We start from the raw sequence: 27,156 nt of genomic DNA on the forward strand, positions 1-27,156 counted from the left end.
GTCCTGTTTTGGTGGTAGAGAGAGTCCAGGTTCAGGCGCCCATTGTTCCGCAGGAAGTCAAGATCGAGCCGCACTAGATCGCAGGTATGTCGTTTGAATTCTCCCTTTGTAATAATTCTATTGTTAAGGTTCTAGATCGGTAATGATAATGATACTTTAGAATGTTGTGGCCTGCTTGCGATTGAGTGATATGCTATCTGCATATCTTGAATTTTAGAATGATAGTTGGAGGACATCACCTGTAGAGCAGGTTACTTCGGATGCAGTAGCGGTAGCAAGTATGTGTGAGACTCGGTAGCATCTCACTACCTTCGGGAAGGTGTTGTTTGGGTATAGGTGGGTTATATTCCAGCACGAGGAGCACCTGAGGGAGGTGATAGAGACTTTGAGAAGGGAGAGACTTTTGCAAGGTACCCCAAATGTGAGTTATGGTTGTGTGAGGTGCAATCTCTTGGGTACCTTGTCAATCGGAAGGGTATTCTAGTCGTTCCGGCTAAGGTAGAGGCCGTGATGCAGTGGGAATTTCCAAGGTCTCCAATTGAGATTCGGAGCTTCCTGGGTCTAGCAGGTTATCACCATAAATGTATTCAGATTCTTGGAAGTGGTGTGATCTTTTGGATTGGTTAGTAGTGACACACTAGCAATGGCAAACATGGTTTTCAGCAGATTAAGCATAGAAGGGTAAGAAGGATTGAGGATCCTTCCAGCATTGTGTGCTGTAAGACGTTAGTTGAATCAAAGTGGGGGAGAATCATCCGAGGATTCAAAAGTAGGAGCAGTTTTGAAACTGGGATAAGTTTCGCATCCTTATCAGAAAGGAAGACAGTCCAGACAGATGTGTGGTTTGAGGATAGTGTGAGATAGAAGTTTGGAAAAACTTGCCAGTAAGGAGATCGCATTCCCGTAATGTTTGCCAGCAAGCCTTAGGGAATCAGGTTGGGGATTTCAGTCAGGACATGGGTTCAGTCTTGAATGATAGGTCGTATGTATACTCGTCATCGGATGTGTTCGGATCAGTAACCAACAAATGAGATAGTGTTAGAGTGTTATAAGTCTGCAGGTGTAGCCGTAGCATTCACTAGCAGCCAGATAGTGTTAGAGTGTTGTAAGTCTGCGGGTGTAGCCGTAGCATTCACTAGCAGCCAGATAGTGTTAGAGTGTTGTAAGTCTGCGGGTGTAGTCGTAGCATTCACTAGCAGTTAGGTAGTGCTAGAGTGTTGTGAGACTGCGGGCGTAGCCGTGGAATACACTTGGCTGGTAGACAACATGAGCGCGTTGTTAGGACGCGGAAGGAACATTAGCCCCCAGTTCGGGCGTAGCTGTGAGGATGTGGAAATCCACGAAGTGGATTTCGGAATTGTCTGGATGGATTAGACCTAGTTGAACCAGTGATAAGACTGTAGGAATGCCACTGTAGTTGTGAGATCGAGGAAGCAATGGATTGCTTCAGGTTACTTGTTATATAAGGCTACAATTGGTCATGTGGCAATCGCGTTTAGTTGTGGGTTGGTAACTGTGACAACCCGGAAAAATTTTTATTTTAAAGCCCAGTCAATCAACTCAAATGAGTGTCAAACTCATTAGTAATGAGTTCTAGCCTTGTTAAAAGGTCTTTCCGAGGAGTTTTAGCCTAGTACACTTAAGGAATAAGTGTTGGATTTTATCTGCTAAGGCCACAGTACAAGATTCAAGCCCTAAACTCCATCCTGTGGAGTTTACGACCGTAAACATGGAGTTTACGGTCGTAAACTCATGTAGGCCATAAACTCCTCCATATAAGTTCATTTCCTTCACTTTTCTTCATTCTTTCACTTTCACCTCAAGAACACATGAGTTTTCTCTCAAGTATCATCCCGATCTTCATACTTGATCTTCAAAAATCGTAAGTGTTCTTTCTCTAGTTAGCTGTTAATCCTTCTTAACTAGCTTCATCCTCATGATTCATCCATGGAAATCATGTTTTCATAGATCTTCAAGTTTCACCAAGAACACCAAGAACACACACTAGTGTTCATGGCCAATATCAACCATTTCAAGCTTCTAGATCGTAAGTACACTTCCCTATACTTCATATCTAGTTAGTACCCATGCTTAGAGACTTGAAAACATCAAAGAACACAAGATCAAAGGGAGTTTACGGCCGTAAACTCCCAAGACCGTAAACCCCTTTTTGGTGGCCATTAGGGCCATAAACCCTATAGGATGCAAGGCCAGTAACCCATAACCCTTCCTTGATGTTTGAAGGACCTTAAACTTCACTCAAGATCTTAATGACCATGAGTTTACGGCCGTAAACCCCTTTGGGCCGTAAACTCATCAAAAGCCTCATTTGAGGTGGTCTTTCTCATACAAGTGTAGAAAAAAAGTCCTTAAAGCATCCATAGCTTTCAAACCAACACTTAGCCATGTTGACCATGAGTTTACGGCCGTAAACTCATGAGGAATGGTCCATGGGCCGTAAACTCTAAAAAGTGGTGCAATGGTGCCACAATTACTTCCTAAGGCTTGGACTTGATCATAGTATGCTTAACCTTGACTTGTTAGACCTTAACACACCAAATGGTAGAAGTTACCATGGGTTTACGGCCGTAAACCCATTAGGACTGTAAACCCTAAACCGTAAACTCATGTTAGTGCCATTTCACTTTCCTTTGTTGAATCACATGTGATTCCAACACTTGATCAAGGTGTTTCCTAGTCCCGGAAGGTGTTTCCTTTCATATAGTTGTTTATAAGCACTATATTCATGTCAATATGTGTCCTTATATGTCATTTATGACTTATTGTGTCTCGGGACTTCATTCGTGGAACTTTTCATCCTTACACGCATACCCGTTTGAATCACCCACATCAGGTGAGTTCATACCCCGTAATGAATCTTTTAACTGTTTTAACTGTTTTAAGGGGGGGAATACAAGTTGAACACAATGATAATTGTGTAAATGTTTGTTATAAACATCTTTCAAAATATTACTTATGTCATTTATAAGTCGTCAAAACATTTCAAAACTCTTTTAAAGTTATGTTACTTTCTAGTTATACAAAATTTTATTTTTAAAGTACAAACATAACTTAGTAGATAAACGAGTCTTTCCAGTAACAGTCCAAGTAGAACATTAGTAAGTTATAATAGGTATAGTTTAGGAGAATGCTATTCATTACTTCTAGTACAATGAAGCACACAAAGAGTCAATACCATACAGAACAGATAGCGAAGAGAATCAAACAATACCATACAGAGAGAACACACAATTACTAGAAACAAACAGAACGTACAAGATACAGTACAAAACAAACAATTTAGGTTGCTATAGCATGAGAACACACATACAGGATCTAATTATACCAATGAATCACTAACTCATTGTTTTAAACAAAAGGTGATAGTTATATTGGGTATACATGATCATATACTTTAATGTGAATTACATGGCTTAGGTCGTGTTTAGTTCCCCTAATCTCCTGTCAAGGAGAGCGTATAGTAAGGGTTCTAGCCTTCACATTATAACCGTAATAAAACAAATATGTTTTTAGGTTATTAGTACATCCGCATGTCATTATAAACGACAACTGTGTACTTACACTTCCCTTTCTTTCATAGAGTGACGGTACCACTTGAAAGTCCAACCCAAACTATTTTCGAGTCAAGATAGTTATAAACTAGGGAAAATATACATTCTTACAAACGACAAACGGAACAGTCGAGTCTAGCACATAACAGAAGATGCCTTGGTAGAAGGATACGAGTAAAAGATAGGACCATAATGCTAGTCTTATGATTCCTTAATGTATACATAACAGGATATATATATATATACCAATAGGGTCCGACATGAAATAGGATGTGTGTTCTCCGCTTCATTTCCTGTTCCTTGTTTGGTTGTGGGCTTGGAACGAATTCACCCAATCTATTTTCTACCCGGTTCTATGTATATGTATGCTTAGTATACATTGAGTCATCATAAGGGTACCAGGTATGGGTCAGGTTATAGGACACAGAGTCAAAGCACAGTTTTTCTAGTACAAAACATACTTTCAGTACTTTTGGTATACAAAACTAGAAACTTCCCAGTAAAGGGTTTAATCCATTTTATTAAACCGATACAATTTAAAAGACCTTATATGAGTAACTCTATAATACCTTAGTTTATACACCATGTTTATATATAAAACTAATACCCAATAGGTAGTTGGATGTGTGCTTTCCGCCTTACTTCCTGTTCCTCGTTTGGTTGTGGAATTAGGGCAGATTCGCTCAATTAACTTTCTATCCGATATTAGATTATATATAGCAGTATAAACTAAGCTATTATAAAAGTAGTCACTATGGTCACTATTTTATTATAAGAAATAAGGGTTTTCTTAAAGAACTTATTCATTAGATATAAAGGAAACATTACAATTAACTCCATGAGTAACAAGTGATTACACCAGGGTTATATATGACGATGATCTAACAACCAATGGAATGTGTGCTATCCGCCTTAATTCCTGTTCCTTGTTTGGTTGTGAGCTTAGGGCAGATGCGCACAGTCGATTGTTTGTTTACTCTGAGTCTTATATAACTTGTACCCACTTAGTACCCATAGAATGGGTTGTAGTATCATTTTACTTAACTTCCATCAAAGTAGGAAATATATGATTTTCTAGAGGAACAGGCGAACTTTTCCAAAACAGAACTTACAACTTACAACATTTTACAACTACATGTTACAACTACATTTTCAACAACACTTTACAACTTACTTACATCACTAAACTCTTATGAACTCACCAGCTTAATTGCTGACCAACTCTTTCAAATAACTTGTATTCTCAGGAGACTATTAGACAGGTGCTCGTGCTGGGGATTCAGAAGATGAAGCATTATAGCTTCAAGTCTTGTTTTGTTATTTGTGTATGAATTCTATGTTTTGTGAACACACACATTGTAAACACTTTCTTTCGAAATGAAATGGTTGTTCATTACTTGCTTACCATATACATATCTCGTGATACTAAACATGACGTCCTCCACCCCTGAACGATTCCGCCGTTCCGGTTTTGGGGTGTGACAGTAACCTCAGGATTCGACGTGTGGAATCGGTCAGTTAGATCAGAAGGCCGCTAGGGCCACAGTGACAAGATAGCTAGTAGTTGTTAGTTTCAGAGAAGGATTTCGTTCAGAAGTTGTGTGAGGCGACTAAGTAGGGAGTCCTTGGGGCTCCGCAGTCGGGCGGGAACCCGGTATTTCAGATGAATGACGAATGAATTGAGACCAGGAAGGTCTCGATAGATGTTGGAAAACAGCCATGTAGCAGCATGCTGTTTCAGGTAGTTCAGTGTTCAGGCAGTTCAGTGTTCAGGCGATTCAGTGTTTCCAGGCAGATCAGTGTTTCAGACAGTGTTGGGTCTCCAGCGGAAATGGTATTTTGGATCCAGCAGGTCCGTAGCAGATTGCAGACTAGAGTCGACAGAAGAGTTACGCCGACAAGAGGCGTTCAGACTTGGAGTTTCAGGTGGGCGATATGGTCCTCCTGAAGGTATCACCCTGGAAGGGTGTTATCAGGTTCCGGAAGAGGGGCAAGCTGGGCCCCAAGTGCTTTGGTCCTTTTAGGGTTCTGGCCCGGGTGGGTCGGGTTGCTTATTGGTTGGACCTTCCAGCAGAGCTTAGCCAGAACCACAACACTTTCCATGTTTCTCAGTTGAGGAAGTGTTTGGTGGACGAGTCAGCAGTGATACCCTTAGAGGATATTCAGGTTGATAGCAACCTGAATTATATCGAGAGACCAGTTGCGATCTTGGATCGGAAGACGAAAACCTTGAGGAACAAGGTGGTTCAGTTAGTGAAGGTGCAGTGGCATCACCGAAGGGTTCAAAGTGGACGTGGGAGACCGAGGGGGAGATGAGGGAGCATTATCCTGAGTTATTTTCGGATTCAGCGACAGCAGACTTCGAGGACGAAGTCTAATATAAGTGGGGGAGAGTTGTAACGCCCCATTTCTGGTATGTAATTTTAATTAAGTATCTCCATTTCTTAAGGAGTACTCGACGAGTCTGTAGCCCGACTCGTCGAGTAGAAGCGGGATGAGTTCGCGATTTAATTTGGCTACTCGGCGAGTCCATATGTTGGGACTCGGCGAGTCTGCCTGTCTGGATGAAGCCCTGATTTCAAGGGTTTGTACCCCATTTAAACGTCATTATAGTCTCCCACCCCAGCCTCCAGCACCTTTAGAGCATTTCCCCTGTGAACCCTAGCCCCCATTGTTGAACTTGAGTGTGTTTGTGCTAGTTTGGAAGCTTTGGAAGGGAAGGAAGGAAAGAAGGTCCATAGAAGAGAAAGGAGATCCAAGAGTTAGTTTCCATCTGTTTCTCATTCCGGTAATAAAGTTATGACCTTGTGTATTCCTCCATTAAACCCTCTTTTATGCTTGTTATGTCTCTTTTGGAGCCTTATATGATTCAAAACTTGAGATATGGACTCTCCTTTGGATGAAAACCTTAGATCTGGACGTTAGTGAACTCCAGAAGCTCATTATAGCCACCTTTAGGCAATCTTGGCCTTGTTCCAAACCCTAAGAGCCTAGTATTTGATGATTTTGGGTATTTTAGCCTCATTCCCTTGTGCATGCACGTAAAGTTGGAAACTTTACGTGTAAAACCAGTCCTAGAAGCTCAGATCTATGTTTTGGAAGCACTGTAATAGATTAGAAACGACTGTATAGTAATAGCATGCTTGGGACTCGACGAGTTGTTCTTCAACTCGTCGAGTTGTTCTTCAGACTCGACGAGTTGTTCATACGACTCGGCGAGCCACAGACTGGACGTGTTCATATGATGAAGGAGAACTCGACGAGCTGTTCATACAACTCGGCGAGTCGGATGAAGTTAGACTCGATGTTAGTATCGAAGAAGAACTCGTCGAGTCTTTGCCAAACTCGACGAGTAGAAGCGAGTAGAGGACTAGAATGGATGAAAGGGACTCGGCGAGTCGGTGGCCCAACTCGGCGAGTCCGGTCAACTGGAAGTTGACTTTGACCAGGGGTAAAATAGTTATTTTACCCTGAGATTAGTTATCAGTATTTGATTTAGTGTTTATGGGATTTGTAGCCGGGGAGTTCCGGAGCAGCAGTCAGGCGGTTTCAGATTTAGCATCTCGGCAGCCAGCGTTACGAGGTGAGTTTCCTTCCAGTATGAAAGGGTCTACGACCACAATGCCGGCCCGTTTAGATAGCAGTAGCTCCGGACTTTGGTCCGATGTAGTAGTGCAGTATGCTTGATGTCTTTGTGATTCAGGCTTGTTTATGTGTTAGTCCGGACCTCGGTCTGATGCAGTATGCAATATATGTGTTCATGTTAGTAGTTATGATTATGTTATGCTAAGTCCAGTTAGTCCGGACTTCGGTCCGATGCAGGGGGCAAGGCCCCAGTTAGTCCGGACTTCGGTCCGATGCAGGGGGCAAGGCCCCAGTTAGTCCGGATTTCGGTCCGATGCAGGGGGCAAGGCCCCAGTTAGTCCGGATTTCCGTCCGATGCAGGGGGCAAGGCCCCAGTTAGTCCGGACTTCGGTCTGATGCAGTGGGCAAGGCCCAGTATGTGATTTATATGTTATTGTATGGTATGTGGTAGTTTGGGGGAGCTCACTAAGCTTTGTGCTTACAGTTTTCAGTTTTGGTTTCAGGTACTTCCGGTAGCGGAGGGAAGAGCTCGGGATGATCGCATGCCCACACCATAGTTAGTCAGCCTGGGATGTTTTACTCTGATAAGAAGATTATGTTTTAAATTAAAACTATGATTTTATGTTGTGATTTATATTAGGAATTGACAATTGTGGTTTAACTAATGTTTTAAAACGATTTTTTTAGTCATGATTTTTGGGTCGTTACATGTTATCTATAAACCTGCTGAAGTGATCCAGAAGAATCGGTCTCTCTGTTATTCTCTCTGAAGATTCTCAAGCTGAAAGTGCTGATTTTCAAGAATCTTTACAAGAAGCCTCCACACCTAATGTGCGTTCAAAGTCAGATCTTTAAAAGAAGCCCAACTGGTCAAGATGAAGTTATTCATGAAGAAAATTCATATGTTCATCTTGAAGTTGTGAAGAAGTCGAAGATTACAGCTGAAAGCCAAAGATCAACGAAGATTGTTAGGACTAAATTATGGTTTATTAAGAAAGCTATAAATCAAAGGAGAAGATTGTTAGGACTAAATTATGGTTTATTGTAAGTGAAAAGAAAGCTATAAACCAAGGGGGAAATTGTTAGGTCATAAATTATGGTTTATACTTTGCTATTCATACGCCTTTAGAGTTTTCAGTCTAGGGTCGAAATCCCATTGAGTTCTTTGTAATTGGACTGAAATCGTGTGTGATTTTTGTTAGGCTCTGTATTGTTTTGTTTAGGTTGTGGGCTTGGTCTTGGTTATTAGGCCTAGGTATATATAGGGTTATTTAGGCTTGCAAATGAGTAAGAAAGGAGGGTGGGACGTTCTAAGGGTTGCCATATTGCCTAGAACACATTTTTAGAGAGAACCAAGAGAGAACAATGTGTAATCAACATCTTATGTACCCGACTATTGAATGATAATAGTGTGCATTGAAGATTAATCTTTTGTTCTTATTTCATCTTACATCTTGCATCATTCACTTGATTGGGATTCCGCACCATCAAGTGAATCTGATTGATACATCATAGCAATTTAGGGACTTACACTAAGACTATACATGCATTATATGTAATAATAAACTACAAATGGACCTTATCATCATGTGGAAAGTTAATAACAAATTAAATGAAGTGTGAAATAGATGTGAAGGCTAGTGATTCACTACTTCCAAAATACCACTAGACATAAGAATTAAATGCCAAAGTCAACACCTAGGACTCTACTCTCCTCATTCTCACGTGATTAATGCTCATTCACCCACCAAGTCCCACCTTTTCTTCATGTAGCAAGTACCATGCACTAAATGGAGTTGCTTTCAAGTTTTAATTTAAAGTACAAAGGTAGGTGAGGTGAAAATGCTTAACTTTTATAAGTAACCAAAGAAGTACTCTAATGATGAAAACGTGGACAAATGGAGTACCTTAAATGACTAGCACACTCCTTCTCCCTCTATCTCACGTGCCATCCTTCCCTCGTAATTCTTTTATCCATGCAAAACCCCAAGCCTTTATTAGAGAGTAGAGTTGCTTCTAAAAAATGGCCAAAAGTACATACTAAGAGAAAATTGACAGCTTTTTGGAGTGTATAAAAAGGATACTATTATGGACCTTTAACCCATAAAAGTTCAGCCTCAAACCTCCTTCCTCTCTACTTCCTCTCCTGTGTTCGAAGTTCATCAAGAACACCTCCACGGAGGTGTTTTTTGCTGTGATTTCGGGAGGAAAAAAGGGGCAGCAACCACCGAGTTTAGCCACCTGTTACAACCTACAAATGTGCCAAATATCCCCCTGAAGTCGTTTGTTTTTCTGCCCATTTATCCCTCTCACTTGCATTTGCGAAAACAGGAATAAAAGGGGGCGAGAAGGCTGCCGGAAACACCTCCGGCCACCCCATTTCTGTCGACAGCCACTGTGGCTGTTTTGGTGAGTTTTCTCCCATCTTAAAAATCTGAAAAACTTGTTTTTTTGAGCATCTTTGTGTGGTCCAATAATCTAAATCATGATTTGTTTATTGTTGGTGAAGCAACCGGGTCTTGAACGAAGCAAGAACCTCACTGAATCTTTCGTCTAGACTCGAGAATCACGCACCAAATGTGAATCTTTATGGCCCCGTTTTACGTTTTTCAATTGTATTGGGGGGAGATACATACTTAAGTATTTTTATATAATTTGATGACTAAAAGATTTATACTTTACATGCATGCAAAAGTTGATGTCACATACAAAAATTATTAATAGTTATATATGTTACAAATGCTATTTTTACAAATAAAGATTGTTAAAAATATTGTGGTTAGTATTTGATAAACAAAAGAGTTTTTATAAAATGTTAGACATATTTATAAGTACTTGTGGAAATAAAAATGTTGGATAAGAATAAAGCTAATGAAAGTAGTTTTATGATACTTATAGGAATGAATAAAAATATCGTTATAAACTTATGTCGAAACTTTGATCGATGAACATTTTTATATTGTCAACTTCATTAATATGATATGTATAATCACATGACTTGTGTATATTAGGGCATTAAACTTATTTGTCATAAAGTTTAATATGAAAGAATTAAACGAAATGATAAAATAAAAATATACATACGGATTATAAATTTGTATATAAAGTATGAGAATAAAACACAAGTATATATATATATATATATATATATATATATATATATATATGTATATGTATGTATATATATAGCTAGGTTCAAATGTTTCTAGCAACTATTGTGTGCATGAATGCACCAATAGGAAATTAGGAAAAAATAAATCAAGTAAATCATTTAAGGGTATTATAGTAATCTTTTCATAGTTAATTATGGTAGATCAACAAAAATTTATTATATCACGCAAGAAGCAAAGATAAATATAGAACATTAGCCCTAAATCGATTTCAATCGGCGCCCTGCACTGCGCATCTATCTTCCTCCTCAAGTATCGTCTTCACCATCTGTCCTTCACCACCCATTTATGTTTCTGCTCACCCTCGTTGAGAAGAAGGTGCTCCATCAATTCATAGTGGACAAGAGGCTGTCGAACTCCCTACATATTTAAGCTAAAAATTAGGGCTTTTTTTGTTTTTCATTCATCTGTATACCCTGTTCCCCCATCCTCCATCGAAGCATTTTTTTTGAAAGGGGATGGCATACGAGTACTCATCTGCTTCCAAGCTTCAATTTGGAGATAGCCGACTTCCAGGTATGCACTCTATAATCTGTTTTGTCTCCTCAGCCCTATCTCATCTCTCGCTTCCCTTCCATTTCCATTTTTTGAAACACAATCCAAGAAACAGACCCACCATGGAAAACGATGCTGACATATGCTTTCAAGAAGTGATTTTGAGGGTGGACTACTTGTTTACTGAATACTACCTAGATTGAGTGGTATTGCACGAGGTAATAAAATTGTATTGTTCTTTTGACTATTTAAGCTTTTGATATTTGAATTGTGTTCAATCACCGTATGTTCATTGAAATTCTTAGCTTCAGATAAATGAAGCCTTATTGTTTATTTTTTAGTACGATTCAGATTCAGAAGAAGGTTTCTCGATCGACACAATAGCGCTCATGGTTTTTCACTTTCCTCTTTTGATTTTTTTGGTTCTGCTTCCCCTTTCCGATCCGGTCTTGTTCACCTTGGGGGCAGGCATCGTCGTATCCCCCAATCAAGTAATCTTCTCACTTCTTTTAATTTTTAATTCACACTTCTCCTTTAATTTAGGTGGGGTCAATTGGAATTATACATTGGATGAATGAGGCTTAAAAACCCTACATGAGATTTCATTTAATCCATTTTTTTAATGTATTTCTTGATATGTGGATTCGAACTTGAATATCTTGGAACATATATGAAACATTCATGTACTCCTGTTCTTAAGCTTGGTTGTATTGCTAGTTTAGAATGATTAGCAATTATACAATGTTGTATTGTCGTATTTTCAATAATGGAGCATGAAGTAACTTTTTTCATGTTGGCATATTGTGCTAATTTTACTTCATCATGTGGGCAAAAAAAATGTTGTATCTAATCAACAAATTACAGTAAGTTGTTTTTATCTATTAATGTTCATTTCGTGTATTAAAAAAACTTGCAGAAACATATGTTAGTTTTATTTTAATTTTATTGTAGAATTATTAATGGAAATCAAACATATATTAGTTTTATTTTAATTTTATTGCATGTAACGTGTTTGTGAAAAAGTCTAAAATAGAACTTGATATAATATATACAGTTTGTCAGAATTTATTTGTATAAATGCATTATGTCAGAATGTCTTTAAGAATGTTTGTTGACAAGTATATTTGCTTAACTGGTAATAATGAGTAATGCATGTTATTCTTTCAGAATGCCTTCAAGAACGAATCAAATATTGATCATACCAGAGAAAGACTTGGAATGAAGTTAAAAAAACAAGTATAGTGGCGATTAAAGCTATAACTAGCAGAATGTATTCTATGTATTCTGTTAGAATATATTTTATGTATTCTGCCAGAATGTATTATATGGATTTTATCATATTTTACGTATTCTGCCATAATATATAAAGTGAGAGGAATTGCAAGTAATATGTTTTTAACCATACTTCGTTTTTTTTGTATTTGTGATAAGAATGACTGGAATAACGGGTTGAAGACATGATAGGAATAACTTGAACAATGAATAAAAGATTGATCACACTCACAATTTAAGAATGTTGTTATTTTTTAAGAATTTTTTTCATTTTTGTTGATATTCTTTTAGAATATGTATAATTATATTAAAATGTATAAGACTATTAGTCTGTTAGAATATGTAAGAATTTGAATTTAAGTTTGAATGTATAAGAATATATTAAAATGTAGTTATTCTTCAACCGGGGATTCAAGAATTATGTTATTCTTCAATAATATTCTAATAGAATAAAATTTTGAGAGAACATCATTCTAACAAAAAAACATTCTGACGGAATAAAATCGGTTATGTTTACAAATTACATTAGAATTAAAATTGAATTAATATAAAAAAATCCAGATTTTTAAAGATAGGAGAATTAATTATCCCTAAAAATCCGAAAATTTCCTTTTTTAAAAATAGTTAATTGTCCAAAATACCCTTATGCTGAAATTTGTGTGATTATATGATACATGTTATCCCATTGTAATATCATAGACTCTCAGGTCATGACCATTGATTATATTCCATCTGATGGTCCATATCTATGCATTCTGACACACAATAGATGTAAGAAACAAAATAATGTAGCCCTATATATATATATATAAGGACGGAGCCACCTTAGGGCCAGGGTAGGCCCAGACCCACCCTCAAATTTTCATTTTTTTTTAAATAATTCATTTTTAAATTTACATTTTGACCCTTCATATTTAGAAGTTCAATTCTTTTAGCAAGTGAGTTTTCAAATTTTATATATTTCACACCTCAAGTTTTATAAACTTGCATAATTCCATTTTTAGATAATTTTATTTAGTTTTTAGTTTTTTTAGATTTGTTTTTCTTATACATAAAAAAAATTGTATTTTGTAAGGACCACCCTAAAAATAATTTTTGGCTCCGCCCTATATATATATATATATATATATATATATATATATATATATATATATATATATATATATATATATATATATATATATATATATATAATACGAAATCTCGTTGATAAATAATGTGTATGTATTTTTAATACTAAGGTTACTTACGAATGAAAACGATATATTTTCAACATTAAGTAAAAGTTAAAAATATAATAATAATGGATTAAGGCGACAAACGGTCAACCGACGTAATACCGAAAAATATGAGTTATTCGACTACGCGAACGGAACATTCTCCCTATCGGATTGTAGTATGAAACTACTCGAGTTATTATCATCACATTATTTGAAGTCAATAATTAATTAAATTCACTAAGCCTTGAAAATCTTAGTAGTTTAGGATTCGCGTTAAAGATCATCGAAAGCGACGGATTTATGGGCCGAAGAGTTGTTGTCATGGAATTTATGGATTTTTATCCCGTATGTATATGTGTGACGAATTATCGAAAGGGGGTGAAAGAGGGAGTTTTATGATGGGGTGTTTTTCTTTCATTAGGATCAAAATCCTAGAATCGAAGCCTATCTCTATAACCGTTAATCAACGAGGGGTCTGATACTGTAGGTATATGTACACGTCATATATTTATAATAAAGAACTTTGGTGTAAATCTATTTCTTATGGAAAGATTTATGTGAATCGTTATTTTTCGTTTGTCGTTGTTAGCTACAACTTCGTCTAACGAGGCAACAGGCGTCAAGTGTTTCTTTCTTTGTTACTATACGACTATTTAAAACGTTACTAATGATCTCGATTCCTCCCTTTTGCTTGTTGTGCCTGTGTGGCTTGTGGAACGCTTATAGTGTCGATTATAAGCTAATTGCTAGAATGAAGATTTATATTCGGAAAAGTATAGGTCTAGGATGAGTCAATCATCCCAATTTGGGCCAAGCGTGTAAGATCGTTTAGGTTGTGAACTACCTCTCTTTGCGACATAACTCTCTGTAAGCGTACACGGTCCAAATAATAAAATTGTCACGAGAATAACTAATCCTTGTCGTAAAAATTGTTTGAGCAATAATAATACGCATTATAATTAACCGATCATTGAAAAATATTTTTGATTTATTAAAACTCTCAGAGTCAAAAGAAAACCTATAAAGTTCACCAACATTATTGTTGACGTATTTTCAAAATGTATGTATCTCTAGGTGTTCAAAGTGACCGAAAGAACTCTCACCCAATATGAGGACGAAGGATTCACGTTGAAAATATATAATCGACTCTATTGTAGCCTTGTGTTCTATTAATATCTTGCAGAAAGTTGTATTCCGCGTTTATCACTTTTGAATTTATTATAAAATGTTTTTCGTCGCATTTAAATTCTGGAAGAATGTAATGTTGTGTAAATCTTGGTATTATTTCAATATATGTTGTTGAACTGTGATCCAAAATGTTTAGTCTCAATCCCGGCGTTTCCGCCGTTGGTCGGGCTGTGACAAAATTTCATTATTGCCACGTGTAGTAGCCTATCGCCACGTGTCGCTCTCCGGTTGACACGTGTCTCTGTGACTCACTTATTACTACATTGTGGTGAGCATACCGCCACGTTGTGGTGATCTAAGAGTTGACCGTTGACTTTTATTTTCGTTGACTTTCTTAAAATAGCAATGTGCTTTCATATTGACTTCAAACGACCATAACTTCCTCATACGAACTCCGTTTTCGACGATCTTTGTATCCACAAAATAATCTCTAAAAGATCTACAACTTTCCTCAATTTTATTTTGATAATAGCGAATACCTGCTATCTCAAAATCCATATCTCTCGAAATAATATTTGTTACGAAAAGACAAGTGTTACACAAAGGATCTATACTGTAGTACAAAGTATAGTGAGAAGACTCACTTGAACAGTTGAGCTAAATAGTAGAAGCTCAACAGCAGCCTCAACAACAAAGACAACCAACACAATGCTATTTTTGTTTTTGTGAAAATATGTTTTTCGGTTCTAATAATACATGTTTTCTAGCATTAATTGGTGGTTAATCATTTCAAACAAAGGTTTATTTTTTATGTTTCTCATAACTAAGATTAATAAGAGATAATGTTATGGAGTAATATGTTGCTCATTATATTTGAATGATTTTTTCTTTAGGCTCTTTCTATACCTTTAGCATCAACTGAATCAAGGTGCGAGGGGGCTAAGCACCACATGGCCTCACTTACATCAATGTTTCACTGTAATCTCATAAAGGATTCAATGGTTAACTAACTCAAATGCTTGTTTATTCACCTGACATGTACAACGTATTTCTCACTGTTAACACTTCACTATCAATTCATTCCCACAACCTGTTTGTTCTTTTTACTCGTCATTTAATATAATTTAGAAGGAGCTTTTGATTTTCTTAAATAATGAGTTTTAGGATAAGCATGTCTTTGAAAAATGTTTCTGATTGTCGATTATGAATGTATGATAGAGATAGAAAGAAAAATTTCACCAAAAAATAATCCAAGTTCAGAAGAAGCTTGATGTTAGACAACAGTTGGAATTTGAAACCAACAAATTGAAAGGTGACTGAAATTGATGAAACATATAACACATGAGGATGTTGAAGCATTCAAGAATTTTGAGTTATTGGAAGAGATTAATCAACCCTTAGTTTTTAAAGAATTTTGAGTTCTTGGAAGAGCTTAATGAACCCTTAGTTTTTAAACATATAACACATAATTGATGAAACATATAACACATGAGGATGTTGAAGCATTCAAGAATTTTGAGTTATTGGAAGAGATTAATCAACCCTTAGTTTTTAAAGAATTTTGAGTTCTTGGAAGAGCTTAATCAACCCTTAGTTTTTAAAGAACGGTTAAGCAATGAAGAATTACATCATGCACCCCAAGAATTATTTTTTGTAAGCTTCTCTCCTTCAAAAATTATTATTTGATAATTGATAGTAAACACTACATATTTTATCCTTGTTTGAACAGGGTATGAAAGAAAATCATGTGTGTACGTATATTAGTGTAAAATGAATGGGCGAGCTTGATGAAAAGCTTTTTAGTGTTGCTGCCAAAAGACGTTAAAGTCAAAATGATGCAATCAAGTTTGGATAAATTGTTACCTATTTGATGTTAATATTAGCACCAAATATGTCATGACTAATGCATGAACTAAAAAAAAGTTTTTAAAGCCCTAAATCTTTCTAATTCATACTTAACTTTTTAGGTTATGTACAACTAAGAAGCAGTATACATAACATTAAAGATCAATTGACAATCAACGAACAAGTTGCTAAAGCCTTGACTAGAGAAATCAAAGATGATATTTCATGATTAATCCCAATATCCTTGTAGTGTTCTAAAAATGATGTTGATAGGTTTTCAATAAGATGAAAAAATCTATCAGGAATGTGTAATGGACTTTCATATGTTTGTTGATTATAACAATGTACTTTCATTTTCATTTTCTTACTCATGCATTGTGCATTGAAAATCCACCCATTTATAGCATTTTACTTTTCACTTTTTTTAGTTGTTAGCATGATATATTGTAGACAACAGTACATGAAATACCCAAATTATCCTATATGGGTCGTGCTTAGCACGAGCCTAAAAAATACCTAGTATATATATATATATATATATATATATATATATATATATATATATAGAGAGAGAGAGAGAGAGAGAGAGAGAGGTGGGGGTTAGAGGTTAGGATTTTCTTTTATTTTTTAATTATAAAAATATTAAACTAAATATTAAAATTGTAAAAAACAAATTGAAAGGGTATAGTAGGTTTTAATATTTAGTAGAGACTAAGTCCACAAAAAGATCTCGTTTTGGACTGATGATGGAAGTTGAAAAACTTTTGGATTCGATCCATAGTTTTTTACAAACCATAGGACCAAATTTGTACCTTACTCGTTTTTTTCTTACTTTATTTTTCTTTTTTAATTTTTTGCTAAAATACCAAAGAGATTGTAGTCCATCGGTATCTGGTGTTGCATTCTCTCTTTGAGATTGATGGTTCAAGTCTCCTTGTTAACATAGTATGAAATTAGATGTGTTAGGTTAGAAGTTGATTAGATTTGTCGGTCCAAAAAATAAATCTTTGATAAAACTCGAGAAATAAATGTAATCCACCTATATCCCCAATAAGACTTGAATCCTCGACTTTAAAAAGGATCGAAAACACCAGATACGTTTAAACTAAAAACTCATTTAGTTATTTGTATTCGGTTAAAATTAATCATTCGGTTTGAGTTTTTTTTATGAGACCTCTACTGTTCTACATAAAAAGTTTACCCGAAATTTAATGGGCCGTGGCCTGGTTCGCTTTCGAAGGAACAGATCCGTTAGGGTTTCGATCGATTAGTTATTAGGGTTTAACTCAACATGTCCCGTTGACTATTTATATCCGTCCATCTTGTTGGATTTACTCAAACATCTTCCTCACTCCCTCTCAGTTAAATCTTTACTTTCGATTTTGTTTGTCAAATAACTAGTTTCAGAGATCTGTTTTTTTGTTTTGTCAAATAACTAGTTTCAGAGATCTGTTTTTTTGTTTTGTCAAATAACTAGTTTCAGAGATCTGTTTTGTTGTTATGAGTGCCATGAGGAAGAAGAAATTGCTCCAGAAACAAGATTTTATCTTGCTTGTGATGGTAGCATCCTCTAAGAAGTTCTGAGCATTTTTCTCTTTTGGAAAATTCGTTTTACCCAAAAATTGTTCTCGTTTTGATAAGGAAAATAATTAGCGATTGTTATGGCGAGATGAAGATACAATTCATTTGTTCTATCGACCTACTGACATTTCTATTGATGTTAAACTATGGATTCCGACAGGTTCTGATCGCTTCTCGCTTCTTTTTTATTTCGCCAACCCCTTTTTACATAAATATATATTTTGATTGAATCCATGGTGCTGTCTGTTTTCTAAAACTAAATTTCTAGTGAAATTTGTTTTATTTTCTCATTTGAACACTTTCTGGTTATATTCTATTAACTGTAGTATTAGGCATATGATGAATCTCAATTAACAAATGGGTAATTTGCGTCTGAATAGTATAACCTTGATGCTATATCACCTTGGAGAACTGATGCCTTGTTATAAATGTAATTTTTTGTGTAATATTTTTTTCCGGGTTTTGTCAAAGGTTTTGGCCGTATGTTTTATGTATAATTTTTGAAAAGCTAAAATAGATTTCAAATGATCATTATGTATTTTGTTTAACTGGGATTATTTATTTTAGAGTTGATTTGAAGAGATGTATGGGAATGTCAAACTGGATTATATATTCTATTTTGAAGTTCGATCTACTGTTTGATTATGAATGCCTCTAATGATGATTCAAATAATACTTTCGTTCTTCCGAAGATATTTTCGATGCGGAAACAACTATTGGAGACCTGAACTGAAGAGGCTATATTAATTTTTTATTTATCGAGTCACTTTTATTGTATGTTTGCAATCGCAATTCAAAATATTTGGGTATAACACTATCTAATTCTGTGTAACCTGTAAATAATATGAGGCATTTGATGAATCTCAGTTAACAAATGGGTAATTTGCGTCTGAGTAGTATACCTTGATGCTACATCACCTTGGAGAACTGATGCCTCATTTCTATAGAAAAAACGGAAAAATCATACGAAGAGGATGCTGCTTGTTTAGAAATACACATTTTAAGTCCATAACTTAGCTTATAGACGACCATTGTTTGTTTCTTTTTGTAACATTAATTTTTTGTTGGCGCTAATTACACTTGATCTATCAAGTTTATACCAATAGACACCATTTTATAACATCAATATATTTTTCAAGATAAGAGAAACGTGTTGGCGCTATTTACCAAAAAACACTTATTTTAATTCCACTTCTGAGTTTCATTTTTTGATGTGATACACCACACATTATGCTTAAGCGTACTACTTTTCAGGTGTCTAAGCATTAGTTTTAGCCTCACATTGTCTAGTAAAAAACGACACACGATCCATTTGCTAAGCAGTAAATTGATTCTATGGAATCAAAGGTGCACACTTGAAAAGCCGGTTGCAACCGTTATTATATATTTAGAGCTGTAAAATAGCAATTTAGACCTGTAAAATAGCAATATTCAGTTGAATTGGATGATACGTTTGAGTATGAGACAAGATAAAAGACGTTGAGATGAGATCAATTAAGGACTCAAGACTTCAACATAAGCAAATCTGCAACTGAAAACGTATCAAAGAGACCTCTAATCTAGACACTTATTCTTGAAGACGTCATCAAAGCGACCTTTAATCTAGGAGGAACGGTGGGACTCGATAGAGTGAAGTGTTTGGACATACATGTGAGTATTATGATAAAACAGAACATATGGCGGAAATTAAAGCAAAATTCCACGAGACATAATATCATTAAGCGAGAAACAACTTAGACGCATTGTGACATAGTCCTGGCATGATAATAGTTTGGTGTTACATATTGGAGGATGACGTGGTATATGCAAGGTATTTGTGTGACTTTTAATTTTGTTATTGCTAAAACCTTTTTTTTGTACACTATGTTACCATTTGTTGAAGTAGTTCGTATGTTACATTTGTGACAAGTATAATATGTGAATAGTTTCAAAAGTTAAATGAGTTATAATCTTCAAACATGGAAGAGACTAATATGAACAAAATCACAAGTTTGAAGAATATAATTGAACTTTTTGGTTCTTGTTAAAAAATTTTAAAACCAATAATCTTGATTTGGTTTCTTCTAATATTTTAAAGGGATAATGACTTAAAAGGGTAACGTAATTTTCAATTTGTACACCTTTGGTCACTAAGTTTTTTCTTTTTCAACATTTACCCCTTTAACTTGTTAAACTGTACAAATTCAGTCTTTATCACCTGTTGATACAGGTTTGCCAAGAAAAATGACTTGATAGGATAATATATTTTTCATTTTGTACACGTTTAGTCCTTAATATTTTTGTACATATTTAGTCATTAACATTTTTTTGTACTCAGTACTTATGAATGATTTCTTTAAGTTTTTTTCACGACATCTTTCGTGTGACAATCATTGATGAGGTGTTTGAGGTTGTTGATGTTTACGTCCAACGTGATCTTGGCTGCTTGGTGGCGTAAGTCTTGTGGTTTGACTTAGGTCTTGTATTTTGAACATCGTAACTTCTTCATATGATATCAGATTTTAACGATATTTATATTAATGTGTTCATTTTTTGAGTCTACTACAACTTTCATTAAGATTACTCCCGTTAAAATATAATATATTTTTACTAACGATTTTATAAAAAAAACATCAATACATGTATTCATAAAAAACATATGGACAGGGGAAGACGTAGGAATACATAGTAGGTGTTGTTGAGATGAAATAGTTGTTGCCGATACATGGAAAATAGGTATAAACGAAAAAAGAATCGAAATTTTTTTCACTGCGAACAAAAAAAACAGGTGTTATCGGTGCAACACCGGTACCATAGTAAATCCGCCACCGCGTATGGATATAAAAATCGTAAGTAAAAATATATTATTTTTTAATGGGAGTAATCTAAATGAAAGTTGTAGTAGACTGAAATACGAAGTCATATATATAAAGATCGTTAAAATCTGAGATCGTATGAAGAAGTTATGACGTTCAGAAGACATGACCTAAGCAACAAAGTAGTTGAGATCGCGATGGATATAAGCATCAAAAGCCTCATACACCTCATTAATAAATGTTCCACGTAAGATTTCGTGAGAAAAACTAAAGAAATCATTCATAAGTACTGAATAAGTACAAAAAATGACTTATTTTTTTCAAAAAAAAAAATGAAATAAAATAAAATAAAATTAAGGACTAAATGTGTACAAAGTGAGAAATATATTACCCTATTAAGTCATTTTTACTGGGTAACCTGGAGTAGCCGTTCATAAGGACTGAATGTATACAGTTTAACAAGTTGAAGGGGTAAGTGGACGAAAAAAAAACTCAGTGACCAAATGTGTACAAATCGAAAAATATATTACCCTTTTAAGTCATTATCTTTATTTTAAAAGCATTTATATACATTGATAACCTTGTCTAAGTAAGAAAATGAAACTTAGCTATCAATATAAGTACGGGTTAAATTCGGCGGGTTAATCATTTACAGGTTAATTCCAAATAACAAAAATCATCATTTTAAGTTGATAACTTTATTTGTCAAAAAAACAACTTAACATTTCAAGTGTAAAAGAAACATAACAAAAACCGTCGTTTTATTATTTTTGTTATTATCGTGCGACAGGTTTAGCCGAAAATTTGATAGAATTTACCTTTTCAAGTTCTCACGTTAATATTGGTTCTTTAAAGATTTGGAACATTTATGGTCTTTTGTGGGGCACATTGAACTATGCATTTTGTGTTTGATATATAAGGAAAAAGTAAATGATGTTATCATAAGTAGAAAAAGTAAAAAGAAAAAGTCAGGCGAGAGCTGTTGCTCACACGGTCATGTATATATTACAAGACTGTAATTGGATTGGAAAAAGCTGAAGACTTTGTTTTTGAGGATTACAACACTGTTGTGTAATTTGTTCTGTGTTTTACATGGGCCCCTGCACATGAGTTGGCATGCAAAATTGGGTAACATGTTTTGAATAATGCACAGTCAGATAGACGATTGAAGGCAATTTTTAATTGTTTCTAGTTTACCAAAGGATTTATTGTCGTTGTAAACTCACTTTGCACTTTTACCCTTTCGAGATTATGAAAGGAATTAAGTGTTTTAGGAACATTTGCAAGAAATTTATGCGTTTCTTTAAGTTGATTTAAGAACTTGTTTATATTAAGTTAGTAAGTCTTTGGCATATCTAAAAAGCTTCCTTTAAATAGACATTTTAGAAAATGAAAGTGATAGAGCTTGTTAATACTCATTAGTACCAACTTCAATCACTACTTGAATTGACATTGATCCAATTCACGTGATAAATGAATTGAACTTGGGACCGGATGTTTCTTACTATCAAATTCCTCTATCAGTTATTATTTCATGATTTTATGTTGGTGATTTTAGTGTCACTATGTCATTTTAAGTAACTGGAACTAATATGTGAGCTAAGATACTTCATAATTTGTACTCTAATATATGTACGGTGTTGTGCGGAGTGCACGCATGTATAAGATCGAATTAGAAGCCGATTTGACGACTAGTCGGGGGTCCGGGGTTTCCAAAGGGGCAACGCCCCTTTAGCGGGGTCTAGGGGCAGCGCCCCTAGCGGGGTCCAAGGGGCAGAGCCCCTCAACAATTTTTACATATGGGAACATAGTGGAAAATTCAATTTCTTGAGGGTGATTATGGTAAAAATAACGAAACTCGTTAGTTTTGGTAACCCTAAATCCTTATTAAATCCGGATTAACATTACTTGCTTCCAAAGCAACTAATGACGGCCTAACCCTAATGAAACCCTAATCTCGTTTAATATATAAACAGTTCTTCCTCTTCAGAGGAGGGTTACGATCTTAAGATCTCGTTTTTCATCATACTTTCACAGAATCCTCTAGCATATTGGCTTACGATTTCTGTGCGTAGAATCGTAAGTGTCTACTTGGATTATCCTAGGCTGAATTTCTTATAACCCAGACATAGGGTAAAAATATCAGTTCAGAAAGTGATATCACGATCCAAGTTGGTATCCAGATCTCCACTACAAACCCTAAATTTCCCTACATTCGAACTGATATTTTCTGTTTCTGGAGATGGGTGACTCAATCCGAGAGATGACCACTAAGTTTGCCAAGCTGGAGAAGTTTGAAGGCGTCGACTTCAGGTGTTGGAAGAAAAAGATGCACTTCATGCCGACCACTCTGAAAGTAGCATACGCGCTGACTACTCCAAGACCAGCAAAGCCTGCGGAAGGTGTTGCTGAGACGGCTGAAGAAACAAGAAGGATACAGAAGTGGGACAATGATGACTACATCTGCAAAGGTCACATTCTGAACGACATGTCTGATGCTTTATTTGATATCCATAGTGAAGCCTTGTGTGCCAAGGAGTTGTGGGACACCCTTGAACTGAAATACATTACTGAGGATGCTTCTAGCAAGAAGTTTCTGGTCAGTGACTTTAATAATTATAAGATGGAAGATTCAAGGTCTGTCACTGAACAATACAATGAACTCCTTGGCATATATGGTCAGTTTAAACTGCACTGTATGAATATGGATGAATCCATTGCTGTGTCAACCATCATTGACAAACTGCCACCGTCCTAGAAAGATTTCAAACACAACTTGAAACATCAAAAGGAGGAACTATCATTGGTTCAACTTGTTAGTCACATTCGTATTGAAGAATCTCTTCGTGCGAAGGAAAGTGACAAATCTAAAAAACCCAAAGGAAAAATTAAACATGGACAGCCCTCGGTTCATATGGTTGAAAACAAACCATGGAACCAGAACCACAAAGGACATGACAAACGTAAGGAGGAACATGTCCCAAGCAACTCCAACAAAAAGAGAAAGGATATGGTTTGTTGGAGGTGCAATCAAGTTGGGCATTATAAGCGTGTTGTCGTGTGAATTTGGGCAACAATGGTGCTGGAAACAGTGGAGCCAATGGGAAAGTGAACGGGTCTTCGGCCCAAGTTAAAGGAGGTCAGTTTTTGACTAACTTTGATAATTCTAATCAGAATTATTTTTATTATGTTTCATTTATCCCTGAATTATTCTATGTGCAGGATGATGATGTTGCTTGGTGGATCGACTCCGGAGCAACGAACCATGTATGCAATGATAAACAGATGTTTGAAACATTAACTCCGCTTAAGATGAGTCGGTGCTGAAAATGGGAGACGATTCTTTTATTCCTATTTGTGGTTTTGGTGTCGTGTGTCTTGAAATTACTTCTGGAAAGACAATTAAGTTATTTGATGTTTTGTTTGTTCCCAAGATTCGCAAGAATCTTGTTAGTTCTAGTTGTTTGAATTCTGCTGGTTATAAACAAGTTATTGAGTCGGATAAGTTTGTTTTGTCTAAGGGTGGAATGTTTATTGGATTTGGATATTTAAATAAGAGAATGTTTCGTTTAAATATTGTTGACAAATTATTACCTGTTCAAAATTTTGCATTTGTATCTTCTGCTTCTAATGTTGATAAATCTATGCTTTGACATGTAAGATTAGGTCATGTCAACTTTAGAAGGATGCATGAGATGTCAAAAGATGGATTAATTCCAGCCTTTGATATGATATCTGATAAATGTAAAACATGCATGCTTACAAAAGTAACAAAACAACCCTTTCCTAGTGTCACTAGAAATTCAGCTGTTTTGGAACTTGTACATAGTGACCTGTGTGATTTCCACTCCACTCCTTCTTTGGGAAATAAAAAATATGTGGTCACTTTTATTGATGACTGCACTCGTTTTTGCTATGTGTATTTGTTGCATTCTAAAGATGAAGCCTTAGATAAATTCAAAATATACAAAACCGAGTTGGAATTGCAATTGGGCATTCCAGATAAATGTCTCAAGACTGATAGGGGAGGTAAATATATGGATCCCATATACTTCCAATCAGTGGGTATCATTCATGAGACCACGTCACCTTACACGCCCCAACAGAATGATATTGCTGAACGCAAAAATCGAGTTTTAAAGGAAATGGTAAACTCGATGTTGTCTTACTCGGGATTGAGTGAAGGATTCTGGGGAGAGGCCATGTTAACGGCCTGCTATTTATTAAATAGGGTTCCAAATAAAAGGAACAAAACAATCCTATATGAACTTTGGTTCAAGAAAAAGCCGAATCTAAGTTATTTTCAGGTTTGGGGATGTCGGGCAGTTGTAAAACTCACCGAGCCCAAAAAGAAGAATTTGGGAGAACGTGGAATTGATTGTATATTCATTGGATATGCTGAACATTCCAAGGCATATAAGTTTTATGTAATAGAACCTAATGATTCGGTTTCGGTTAACACTGTTATCGAATCACGAGATGCAATTTTTGATGAGATGCGGTTTTCATCGATTCAAAGGCCTAAGGATCTGACTTTTGGTGCTCTTAAAGAGCAAAATTCAGAAAGTCAAGATGGTGGTAATGTGCAAGAACCACAAGAGCTTCGTAAAAGCAAAAGAGGCAATATTGCGAAAAATTTCGGATCCGACTTCCAACTGTATTTTGTGGAAGGTTCAAGGGATGAAATTAATCTTGAATACTCTTATTGCTATAGTATTGAAGATGATCGTAAGACTTATCAAGAGGCCATAGAGTCTCGTGATAGTGCCTTTTGGAAGGAAGCAATTGATGATGAAATGTCATCAATTCTTGAGAACAACACATGAGTGTTGTCTGATTTGCCTCCAGGTTCTAAACCACTCGGTTGCAAATGGATTTTCAAAAAGAAAATGAATGTTAATGGAACTATTGACAAATTCAAATCCCGGTTAGTCATTCAAGGTTTTAGACAAAAACCCAGTATTGACTACGTTGATACGTATGCTCCGGTTGCACGTATTGCCTACTATTAGATTGTTGATTGCTTTGGCAAGTATCCACAATCTGGTTATTCATCAAATGGATGTGAAAACAGCCTTTTTAAATGGTGATCTTGACGAGGAAGTTTACATGAAACAACCTGAAGGTTTTATTATGCCCGGTAAAGAGCATATGGTTTGTAAACTTGTCAAATCTTTGTATGGGCTGAAACAAGCGCCTAAACAATGGCATCATAAATTTGATGAAGTTATTTTGTCCTCTAGTTTCAAGACAAACCAATATGACAAATGTGTTTACAGTAGATTTGATGATACTACTAGAGCTGGGGTGATCATTTGCTTATATGTAGATGACATGTTGATTTTTGGTACCGACCAAAATCAAGTACATGAAACAAAGAAATTGTTGTCATCTAAGTTTTCTATGAAAGATTTAGGAGAGGCTGATGTAATTCTTGGAATAAGAATTAAAAGGATGAACAAAGGTTTGGTAATGACTCAAAGTCATTATATTGAGAAAATTCTCAAGCGGTTTAATTTTACCGACTGTTCTCCTGTGAATACTCCTATGGACCCAAGTTTTTAAATTAATGCCAAATAATGGTGTTCCTATTTCACAATTGGAATATTCTATGGCTATTGGTAGCTTGATGTATGCCATGACAAGTACCAGACCTGATATTGCTTTTGTTGTGGGTAAGTTGAGCAGGTACACTAGTAATCCTAGTGCTCAACATTGACAAGCAGTGAATAGAGTGTTTAAGTATCTCAAGGGAACCATGAATCATGGTTTGAGTTACTTGGGGAGTCCTTCGGTTTTAGAAGGTCATTCGGATGCAAGTTGGATAACCAACATGGAGGACCATTCCTCAACTTCTGGTTGGGTATTCTTGCTTGGGGGAGTTGCCATTTCTTGGGCTTCCAAGAAGCAATCTTGCATTACAAACTCGACAATGGAATCTGAGTTTGTTGCGTTAGCAGCTGCTGGTAAAGAAGCAGAGTGGCTAAGGAATTTAGTCTATGAGATTCCTTTGTGGTCTAAACCGATAGCACCTATTTCTATCCTTTGTGATAGTGCAACCGCTTTGGCTAAGGCATATAGCCAGGTTTATAGTGGAAAGTCTAGACACTTAGGTGTTAGACATAGTATGATTAGAGAACTAATCATGAATGGTGTGATTTCGGTTGAGTTTGTGAAATCGCAACAAAATTTGGCAGATCACTTGACTAAAGGTCTGACAAGAGACTTAGTGCACAAGTCTGTAATCGGGATGGGATTAAAGTCCATTTAATTCTATAATGATGAGACACCCAATTCCCTCCTAATATAATGTTAGGAGTTGAATTCAATGTGGAAAGCTCATACTTATAGATTGGAACACATGAAGTATTCATCCCAAGTATGTGTTCGATTCTGCAAGTTAGCCAGGTTGAAGTTTAACTTCTTAATAATTCCTTTGATAAATGTATGTGCAGATACATGGAAAGGAGTTACCTACGTGATTGTGAAGTGT

General features: G+C 35.8%; 1 protein-coding gene, 1 long non-coding RNA gene and 4 other non-coding genes across 6 annotated transcripts; all 6 read left to right on the forward strand.

The window, feature by feature from the left end:
• Nucleotides 1-17,621: 17,621 nt before the first annotated feature.
• LOC145165474 (uncharacterized) lies at nucleotides 17,622-19,801 on the forward strand. Its single transcript, XR_013740067.1, has 2 exons — nucleotides 17,622-18,028; nucleotides 18,436-19,801. It is a non-coding gene; the product is annotated as an uncharacterized LOC145165474 (long non-coding RNA).
• On the forward strand, nucleotides 17,952-18,039 carry LOC145168132 (small nucleolar RNA snoR14). The gene has a single exon (XR_013741719.1). It is a non-coding gene; the product is annotated as a small nucleolar RNA snoR14 (small nucleolar RNA).
• Nucleotides 18,196-18,291, forward strand: LOC145168123 (small nucleolar RNA Z101). Its single transcript, XR_013741710.1, has one exon. It is a non-coding gene; the product is annotated as a small nucleolar RNA Z101 (small nucleolar RNA).
• Nucleotides 18,519-18,607, forward strand: LOC145168115 (small nucleolar RNA Z159/U59). Its single transcript, XR_013741702.1, has one exon. It is a non-coding gene; the product is annotated as a small nucleolar RNA Z159/U59 (small nucleolar RNA).
• Nucleotides 18,713-18,807, forward strand: LOC145168124 (small nucleolar RNA Z101). Its single transcript, XR_013741711.1, has one exon. It is a non-coding gene; the product is annotated as a small nucleolar RNA Z101 (small nucleolar RNA).
• Nucleotides 19,802-22,905: 3,104 nt separating the features above from the next.
• Nucleotides 22,906-23,421, forward strand: LOC145163409 (uncharacterized). Its single transcript, XM_079082250.1, has one exon. The coding sequence runs from the start codon at nucleotides 22,906-22,908 to the stop codon at nucleotides 23,419-23,421; it is 516 nt and encodes a 171-aa protein (XP_078938376.1).
• The last annotated feature ends 3,735 nt before the right edge of the window (nucleotides 23,422-27,156 follow it).

This window comes from Lactuca virosa, chromosome 3, assembly GCF_052849685.1.
Source record: "Lactuca virosa cultivar CGN04683 chromosome 3, Lactuca_virosa_CGN04683_v6, whole genome shotgun sequence".
NCBI classification, from domain to species: domain Eukaryota; kingdom Viridiplantae; phylum Streptophyta; class Magnoliopsida; order Asterales; family Asteraceae; genus Lactuca; species Lactuca virosa.